The 10149-nt window shown below is 32.1% G+C and overlaps 1 protein-coding gene across 3 annotated transcripts; it reads right to left on the reverse strand.

Moving 5' to 3' along the window:
* Window positions 1-542: 542 nt before the first annotated feature.
* Window positions 543-9332, reverse strand: LOC134697418 (uncharacterized). 3 transcript variants are annotated; one of them, XM_063559682.1, is made up of 7 exons: window positions 9203-9332; window positions 7093-7184; window positions 6598-6639; window positions 5144-5313; window positions 4650-4810; window positions 2705-2871; window positions 543-952 (listed from the first exon to the last, which is right to left on the reverse strand). In XM_063559682.1, exons 2-7 carry the CDS (start codon window positions 7157-7159, stop codon window positions 888-890), a joined length of 672 nt encoding a protein of 223 aa, XP_063415752.1. In that variant the 5' UTR covers window positions 7160-7184; window positions 9203-9332; the 3' UTR covers window positions 543-887. The 3 variants fall into 3 exon arrangements, with proteins under 3 accessions (XP_063415752.1, XP_063415753.1, XP_063415754.1); XM_063559683.1 differs by having other exon boundaries at window positions 9251-9268; XM_063559684.1 differs by lacking the exons at window positions 7093-7184; window positions 9203-9332 and adding an exon at window positions 7052-7088.
* Between the last annotated feature and the right edge of the window lie 817 nt (window positions 9333-10149).

Consider the following 10149-nt stretch of genomic DNA (forward strand, 5'->3'; position numbering starts at 1 on the left):
AAACACATTATAGACGTTATAGGAAAGCACAGGCGTTAATAAATTTGACACAAACTTGTCCTGATTTCTTCCGGTTTGCAGTTGAAACAAAGAAAACACTTATTTTATCATGCAAAATTTACTAATATAAATCAAATATTCAGTAATATGATTGACTACATATTGATATTGTAAAACAATGCAGCTGGGCACATATGAAGACTAGTTTGTTTTAAATCGTTCGATGCGCTCACTCGACACAAATTGATATTTTTTTTTATCTTTTATAATATCAATATGCTAACAACAACCTGATTTTTAGTTCTTTTCACATTTTTACCGATTATGAAACCTATAAAACTTTATATATTTTCTGTGTATTTGTTATGTGAGCTATCGTTTTTTGGTCTAATGCCAAGGATTTGTTGTGTTTTTCATTTTTTCATTTTTTGTACTTTCCACTCGGATTTCATGCTTTTTGTATTTTTTGGAACCAGACAAGATAAAGTAGCGTGGGCTTGATTACATACGGTACATTAATACATTAAAACTAAACTCACATAGTGGATATAAAGTTTTTAATTGAAAATTATTTAACACTGTCATAATTCAGGTAAAATCAGATTTATCTTAAAAGGATCCAGATCTGTACTTTAACTGGTATAAAAATATATGTATATACAAAAATAAAACAATGGAATTACTGTTATCTTATTTAACACTATCATAATTCAGGTAAAATCAGATTTATCTTAAGAGGATCCAGATCTGTACCGGTATATAAAAATATATATATAATGAAAACTAGTTGAATTACTGAATTCTAATAGAAGAAAAGCATAACGTTCCATATACTGTATGATGTCAGATAAATGGCCATACTCTTTCAAAGCAAAACGCTGATCATATTAATCAACTCTCGATAATTCTGCTAGGACAGAAATAACCATCGTATCTGCTGGCTCTGCCATGTCTACAAAAAAGCGTTAAATTAAATCAAAATAACTGCAGCATGAATCTTTAAAATTATCTCGCTAATTGCTTTACCCTAGTATCCGATGACATTACCATTTTAGATTAATTAAAAAAAAAATAGGATGTGCCTACAAAACTAGAGGCTCTCAAGAGCCTGTATCGCTCACCTGAAACAACCTGGGTTTTAGAATTCATAAAAAAAAAGATAAAATTCGGCTACAAATTAACAACACTTGGCGAGAACCTCATAAGGAAAGGAACATTTATGCTATGTTTGTTTTCATTCAATTCAGTGGTTCTCTAAAAGAAGAAATTTGTATGTATTTCCCAAAGAGTCCTATGTTAAACTAAGTCCCCCCTATGGCTACCATCTAGGAAGTTTGATTGGTGACAAAGTAACAACACTTGGTCGGCATCTCATTAGGAACATTCATGCTATGTTTGGTCTCAATCCATTCCGTGGTTCTCTAAAAGAAAACATTTGTATGTATTTTCCTTATGGCCCTATGTAAAACTAAGTCCCCCCTATGGCGGCCATCTTGGATGATGGATCAGCTACAAAGTAATAACACTTGGTCAGCACCCCATAAGGAACATTCATGCTATGTTTGGTTTCATTCCATTCAGTGGTTCTGTAGAAGAAGTCATTTATATGCATTTCCCATAGGGTCCTATGTTTAACTAAGTCCCCTGCTGGCGGCCATCTTGGATGGTGGATCGGCTACAAAGTAACAACACTTGGTCAGCACCTCATAAGGAACATTCATGCCATGTTTGGTTTCATTCCATTCAGTGGTTCTCTAAAAGAAGTCATTTGAATGCATTTCCAATAGGGTCCTATGTTAAACTAAGTCCCCCACTGGTGGCCATCTTTGATGATGGATCGGCTACAAAGTAACAACACTTGGTCAGCACGCCATAAGGAACATTCATGCTATGTTTGGTTTCAATCCATTCAGTGGTTCTCTAAAAGAAAACAATTGTATGTATTTCCGTATGGCCCTATGTAAAACTAAGTCCCCCCTATGACGGCCATCTTGGATGATGGATCGGCTACAAAAGTACCAACACTTGGTCAACACCCCATAAGGAACATGCATGCTATGTTTGGTTTTATTCCATTCAGTTGTTCTCTAGAAGAAGTCATTGGTATGCATTTCCCATAAGGTCCTATGTTAAACTAAGTCCCCCGCTGGCGTCCATCTTGGATGATGGATCGGCTACAAAGTAACAGCACTTGGTCAGCAACTCATAAGGAACATTCATGCCAAGTTTGGTTTCATTCCATTCAGTGGTTAAAGCAGCCAAGTATAAATCAATCAATATCCGTTTCTTCCTGTTCTTATAAAAGTTCGCTTTCGTAACTATTCGGAGGAAGGTTACTGCAACATTTACAATCTTTATAACTTGACAATAAAATTCAGGAACTTTATGATCGTTTTTTTTTGCTAGTTAACGTTACCTTTAGTTACATTTTTTAGATAGGGAGATACGTCAAAACGCCAAAATTATTCGATAAAAGTGCATTTTGGTAATGGTTAATATATGACTTATTCCTTCAAAAAAGATTGCATTTTCATTAAAAAAAAAAATTCTAGACCTTTGATCTTTTGAATAATAAACCACCCTTAACTTAAGCGAAGAGAACACACATCTAAACCGTATGTCTAAAATCATGATTAATAACAACATTAATTGCACAACATTTTCAAACAAGGGAAAGATTGTTTAAACCTCCATTTGTACTTACTACGTGTCCAATTTCTGTCTGTGAAGTTCTTTGTATAAAGGAATTTCGGAATGGTGCCAATGTGTTCATATGGACAGCCTATATTTTGATCAAGGACGTACATCCACCCTTGATCTCTAGCACATCCACCGTAGTTTTGATTTACATAGAATTTTCGTTGATGATCTCTGGAAAAATGTATTTGATGTAAAAATTGAAACGTATTTTATGAATTAACATAAGACAACAATCAAATGTAATACTGTATCGTGACAATGTCTTTCAAAAACATTTTTATCATTTGACCTTTTCTAATACATGTTTATTTTATTTGAAACTTCGTTTGTTTGTGTAGTTTATTCTTTTCAATTTTAGAATGTGGTGTTATGCAGAAAGCAGTTCCTTAATATACGTCGCTTACACATCGTTTGACTTTCGAAACTTACAATTTGATGGATTCTAAAAACAAAATATACAATACCGTTCATTCACACGGTATTGGAAATCATTCTATGACCTAAGGATATCCATTTTCACTGACATGTGATTATAAAAACTTATAACAAAAATACCGAACTTCAAGCTAAATTCAAACAGTTAAGTTCAAATAAACGGACAAAATCAAACGTTATCGACTAATGGATGGAATGAAAAACAACTGTCATAGCCTCGACTTGGTATAGACATTTCATCATGTTTCCGACGAAAAAAGTTGGTATAACCCTGCTTTATAACTAGATAAACTTTCCACTTTTGTGGAAGTTGTTTATAAAACTGTTATATCAAAAATATTCGGTGCACAAAACAAACAGACTAAGTTAATGTGACAACAGTCAAAACTGTATCAACATATATACATCACGGACAAAATGCTAACAACCAATATAAAAGAAACATCATAGCAAGAATACAGTTAACTGGAAAAATAAAGTAAGATAAAAATATACACAGCTCAGAACCTAGAATCAATAACTCAATACCATATTGTATTATTTGGGTAGCAGACACTAGCAATTCAAAATTAAGGCGTGGTAATTTCCATTGAGAATTTGTGAGATAAACAACGACACGCTCTTTGTCAAAATCATGGCTCATAAATTTTGAAAGTATCAGCTCCAAGCTCTTGAATATCGTATGAGTTGACAAATGTATTTTCCATACGAGGGGTAGTTAGTGTATTGCTGCTAAGGTAAAGAAAGATTATCCTTTTGAAATTGGAATCGGGACGTTTGATCATAGCTTCTGTATTATGTGTACCGCAACTATTTTTTCCCGGTCATAAAGAATATTCAAGAAAGTAGTACATCATATTAAAAACAAACCAATTACTACAAATGCGTAGTTTCAAAATACACATGAAAGCATATGTTGGTAAAGTGTGTATTAAATGAAACCTAATGACGTGTTGTCATTTTTGGTAACTTTTTTTTCATGATAAAAATGACACAAAAATGCATGAATTTAAAAAAAGTACGGCAAAATAATGGGTTGTTCTACCGACATCATGTGCAATGTGAAACTTTGTGGGCCAATGAGCACATCGAACGAGCAAACAATGTCCACAATGTGTTAATCGGCTGATAATTTACAATATTTATAGGAAATCCGATAAGCTGTTTATCGTTCTCTTCTGTTTCGTATTCCTCTTTTAGACAATTTTACACTTAATAATGTCTCTTCTTACTTTGTGTCGTCGTCAAACATGGATTACGGAGCGCATTTGTCAGGCGATATAGGCGAAAGAAAGGACGATAAGCCCTTATATGAAATTAAAAGTATGAAGATTTTTTTAAGTACAATGCAGCCTAATCTATTGCTTTAACATGGAATGACTGTTACTTAATTTGAACTGAAGACACACGAGCTGTGAATGCTTTACGATGAACTCAACACTGAAAGCAATTGGACAAAGTTGTGTGCCTCCATTAAATAAAACAAAATAATTATGTATTTAGCAAACATTTACCCAGCAATCGTAAAGTAGTTAAATGTACTGTGTGATCCTAAATCATTAAAACTACTCTGCGCAAGGTTTGATTTGCTAAACCAGTTCATCTTATCTGTATTCCTACCATTAAAAGTCATCCATGCAACAACTTGGCTGTTTTTGAAAAATTCAACCTTCACCTGTGAATTACAGAAATCATATTTCTTTAACATAATAAAAATAGATGTGCACACTTAATCTTTAATATGTCTTTGAACAAGACGAGGCCTTCAGGTTCAAAATTAGTGTTGGCAGGCTCTAAAGTATATATTGATATTTCTCTGAAAATATGCATGAAAACGAAATGTGTTGACTTCTCTTGTTTTGCTGTGAACTTAAAATGAACGTATGAATGTTAATCAGCTGATGTTAATATATTGATATAATGAATAACATAAAATGATGTCTTAATAAATTGAGCTCGGAACGAATTGTTTTAGTTCTGACATAAACCATTATAAGTTGTGACATACCATTCGTATATTTGCATTATTCCAGTCATCCACAACACTATTTCTGAGATGACGATGAGAACCGACTGTTCCAAAAGACGTGGGAAGAGGGTTGCATTCTGACTGACTTCGCCATGCGTCATACACAGACTTACCATTTCCTTCAAACGCAACGAATACAGGAAACCAAACTGTAAACATTCATCACAGTTGTGTCATACATTTTTTAATATTTATAAAAGAAAAGTACTCTTTGTTAGTGTGTTTTTTTATGGGTGGCTTTTTGATAGTGTAATCTGAAATTCAATACATAAAATGAGGCATTTCATAGATTCATTATACGAAAAAATGATAATATAACCATGCAATATGACAAAGGAAGCAAATAAATACATATAATTATAGTTGATATCTATATGATGAATATATAATCTTTCAATTATGTGAGTAACTTCTTATAGTCCATTGTTAATTTATTTTTCATTATCATTTTGTTTATTTCCTTTGTTACCTACTTGGCATAGGACTCGGGCTTCTTTTAATCTGAGTTTTAATATGCGTATTGTTGTGTGTTTGTTTTTTTCTACATTAGATATAGGTATAGGGGAGTTAAGATCTCAAAAACACGTTTAACCATTCGCATTTTGGCGACTGTCTCAGATCAGATTGTTTTTCTTGTCTTGTATGATTTTTAATTTTATTTTCTTGTGTTTATTTTGAGTTTAGTATGATGAAAAAAAAATCTCTGGCAAGTTGGTTCACAGTATGTTGAAATGTATATGGAAGTGAACTGATATTTCGGTACCACAAACCGTGGATAGACATGGTAAACACTTTATTGTAAGAATATTTCTAAGGTAAAAATATTATCGCCAAGACGATGTAAAATTTATGAAATACGTTTATACGAAAGCGTGGTATTAATATGCATATTGTATTGAGTATATATGTGGAACTGGCAAATTACTAGTAGTGAGTACTGAAAAGTAAAATCACAAAAATACTGAACTCAGAGGAAAATCAATACGGAAAGTCCATAATCACAAGACAAACTCAAATAACAAAACACATCAAAAACGAATAGACAAGAACTGTCATATTCCTGACTTGGTACAGGCATTTTCAAATGTAGAAACATGCACATAGAAACATAGAAGAGTACTCCAGGTTTGATAAGGGTATATAATGTAACATTCCAATATGCACTCTCTGAGTCTCTACAAACTAGTTAACACATGACGACCTTGATTTACCATGAAGGTTTTGCACAGTCGGTAATGAAACATGATATTAGATATCAATAAAGGCAACAGTAGTATACCGCTGTTCGAAACTCATAAATTGATAGAAAAAAAGAAATCCGGGTTACAAACTAAATCCGAGGGAAATGCATTAAATATAAGAGGAGAACAACGACACAACAATAAAATATAAAACACACAGAAACGAACTAAGCATTAGACGAACATACTTACATCTTATTCCTATAGCTTTCTTGCGTTTTCCCTTTCCTACACCTGAAGAACGGAGAGATAATTTATATTACATAGGTTAATTTATACAATTACTGTTTTAAAAGTAAACAGTCCGATTTATCATTAATAATCTAATTTATTCTAAATTAAAAAAAATAACCGTCCTGATTATTTTTTTCCCTTATGTTAACCATGCAACTTGTTTCTTGTGTATATTTTGAGTTTAGAATGATGACCATTATCCCTTAACTAGTATACATTTTTTATAGGGACCAACCTGAAGCACGCCTCCATGTACGGGAGTTTTTCGCTGCATTGAAGACATTTTGGTGGCCTTCGATTGTTGTCTGCTCAATGGTGGGGTTGTTGTCCCTTTAACACATTCCCCATTTCCATTCACTATTTTGATAGTTATCAAATTCAAAAATAGATTGAAAGTTAATGAGAATTTTACCGTACATATATTTCTTTGTCATGATTATCAAATGTTATTACTTTCGTTTGAGCTGACAGTTTGCACCACTACGCATATAACAACTAAGATTAGGAGCAGTCTGGTCATTTCACTTATTGTTGTCTCCGTTTATCTACAATAAACAAAAAATCTTTACTGCTATTTATTTTTTTAATTGTTGTCTCCGCTTTTCTTAAACCAAAAACAGTCGTTAGTGTATATGTTCCGGACCATATGAGTATTTGGACCATACGCGTATGGTCATGACCATATACGTATTCTCATATGGTCCGACCATACGCGTATGGTCCGACCGTACGCGTATGGTCGGACCATATGAGTATAATACTCGTTTGGTTAGTAACGGGCCGGACCATATGAGTATTTGGACCATATAGGTTTTTTTGCATATTACATTAATATAAACGTTTCAAAAATACAAAAAAAAATGTGATGGTTACATGACAATTTATTAATTTTATAATCCAAAAGCTACGTAAAAATTAAGTATTGATGTCATCAAGGATTTGTATATCTAACTATACAAATCCTTGATGTCATGCATAGTTAGTTTTCATCGCTAGTTACCTTCCTGCATGAAGGCTTGGTGTGACATGCATTTCAAACGGTATCATAGCGTTTTTGAATTTGCAAGAGATTTGTGCACGATCCTTTTCATTTACAACTTTTGGTTACGAGTGAAAAGCTAGAATTTTTACAGCTGCGTACAGTGATACCGACGTCTTTTGCCATTCTGATATCTACGGTATTTTTGAGAAACTCTAGATCTCAAATATCGTAAAATGACTGCAATACACAATATTCACAACTTGAAGACAACGTAAATAAACTTTGTTACTCTCCAGTGACTTCTTATGTAACAATTCATTTAGAAATTTGAGGTAATTTTTTTTTACATATTGCCATTCACTTGTTAAATAACAAATCGGTAATGACTGGCGGTAATTACCATCGGTAATGACCATCGGTATAAAATGTGTTTACTCTAAATTTGACAATTAAGTAAAATTAAATATGTGAAACTATACTTATTTTTATTTAGCTTATCTTTTTATTATAATATAATAATAAAATTAACTATGTGTGTGTGTCGTCTTTTTATTGAACGGTCATGCCGTATGAAAAATTTAGAAGTATTAAAAAGTAAACTGTAAAAGTGTGTTAATTACCCCGACCATACGCGTACGGTCGGACCATACGCGTATGGTCGGACAATATGAGTATATACCCATATGGTCATGACCATACGCGTATGGTCCAAATACTCATATGGTCCGGAACATATATTTTGTTGTTGTCTTTCACCGAAATAAATATTGTCACTGTTTCTTTCATTTGTCTTAAACATAAAATCAAATCGTTACTATTATTTTTAATTTGCTGTCTCCGTTTCTATATTCTTATTTTTATTATTATTATTGTCCTTGTTTGTACAAAATCCCAAAAATATCGTTACTTACTGTATTTAAATAAAAAAAAAGAATCAAACTTAACGCTAATTAAATAGTTTAAAGGTGGTACCCAACATTTTTAACTAAAAATAATTTGGCTCGTTTAATTTTCCTAAATTTTTGTCAAAATTTTGCTAAATTTTCCTAAAATTTTCCTAAAATTTTGTTCAATTGTTGTCTAAAAACAAAATAAAAAGGTTTACTGAATTTTCTTCGTCTTGATATATTTCAAATTTCTTTCATTTTTTACACATTAAGGTTGTACCTAACACTACAGGGAGATAACTATGTAAAGTCGGGTAATGTTTTAATTACATTTTGTTGTAAAAAGAATATTTAGCTTCTCAATGATAAAATTGGTGTTTGTCAAACTGCTATATTACCAGTGTAATTTTTCTGACAAAACGGTTGGTTCAAAGTTTTTGAAATTTTTATATTTTTGTTAGAGGGTCAAAGTAAATACTTTGACAAAATTTTAGGAAAATTAAACGAGCCAAATTATTTTCAGTTAAAAATGTTGGGTACGTCCTTTAAACTATTTAAATAGCGTTAAGTTTAATTCTTTTTTTTGCCGAAATCGATCTTCATAAATATCATTGACCATTTTAAGAGCCTTTTTTTCAGACATTAATTTTTTTATACGCAAAGACACTATTTTATTATATTATTCATTACATACCCTATCAGAGATACCAATAAATACCACTTATACACAAGGTTTCAATACCTGGACTATGACTGACAGTACATCTGTCAGCAGCTTTTTTAATATAGTTTCATTCTCCATCTACGCATGTTAACTTGTTTTTATTTTAACAAACCGTGTCTCCTTCCGCGGCTTCCTTGTTAGGGGAAAAAAATATAGATGTGACGCAGGACATGATACCTATACTGAAGATAAATGTTAAGTGAATATTTAACCGATAAATTTATCTATATTTGATGTAAATGAAATCATTATTGAAATTAACTATGAATGTGTTAATACATTTTTCCGAATTGTTGCATCTTTAAAATCAGTGAACCCTAGAGCCTATGTTTTTTTTTCTCTCAAAAATACAAAAGTGTAAGGTCAACACACTATAAAAAGTAGAATCACAAATATAACTTATTCCGGGAAAGTTTAAAACGGAAAGTCCCTATTCAAATGGCATAATCAAAAGTCCAAACATAATAAACGAATGGATAGAAACCGTATCAGTTAATATGACATTTCGTACTTAATTTTGTACGTTGGAACTACTTACTTAGTTAATCAATAAATGTTCTATCAAGAAAATTATGATGGGAAATAAATGCTACATCATAGTAAAATGCTGTTAGTTATTGTTTGTTCAAGAGATAATTTAGTTAACCTACTTTTCTATAAACTTATCTTTCCAATTGAAACGAATTAAAAAAAAACAATATTAAACACCTTGTTCAAGCCTTGGGCTTCGTTTTTATACAATTGGCGCTATTTGTTATAGATATATATACAGCTGGACCTACCTTCTTTCTTACTATAGGTATATCAGTTATAAAATACAAGTTACCGATAACTTTATTTCTAAGATGGCGGCTTGTGCCCTGAGTAACGAACTATTTGAGATCCTCGATGCTCTTCAACTTTGTACTTGTTTGGCT

The sequence above is a fragment of the Mytilus trossulus genome, chromosome 14 (assembly GCF_036588685.1).
Source record: "Mytilus trossulus isolate FHL-02 chromosome 14, PNRI_Mtr1.1.1.hap1, whole genome shotgun sequence".
Lineage (NCBI taxonomy): Eukaryota > Metazoa > Mollusca > Bivalvia > Mytilida > Mytilidae > Mytilus > Mytilus trossulus.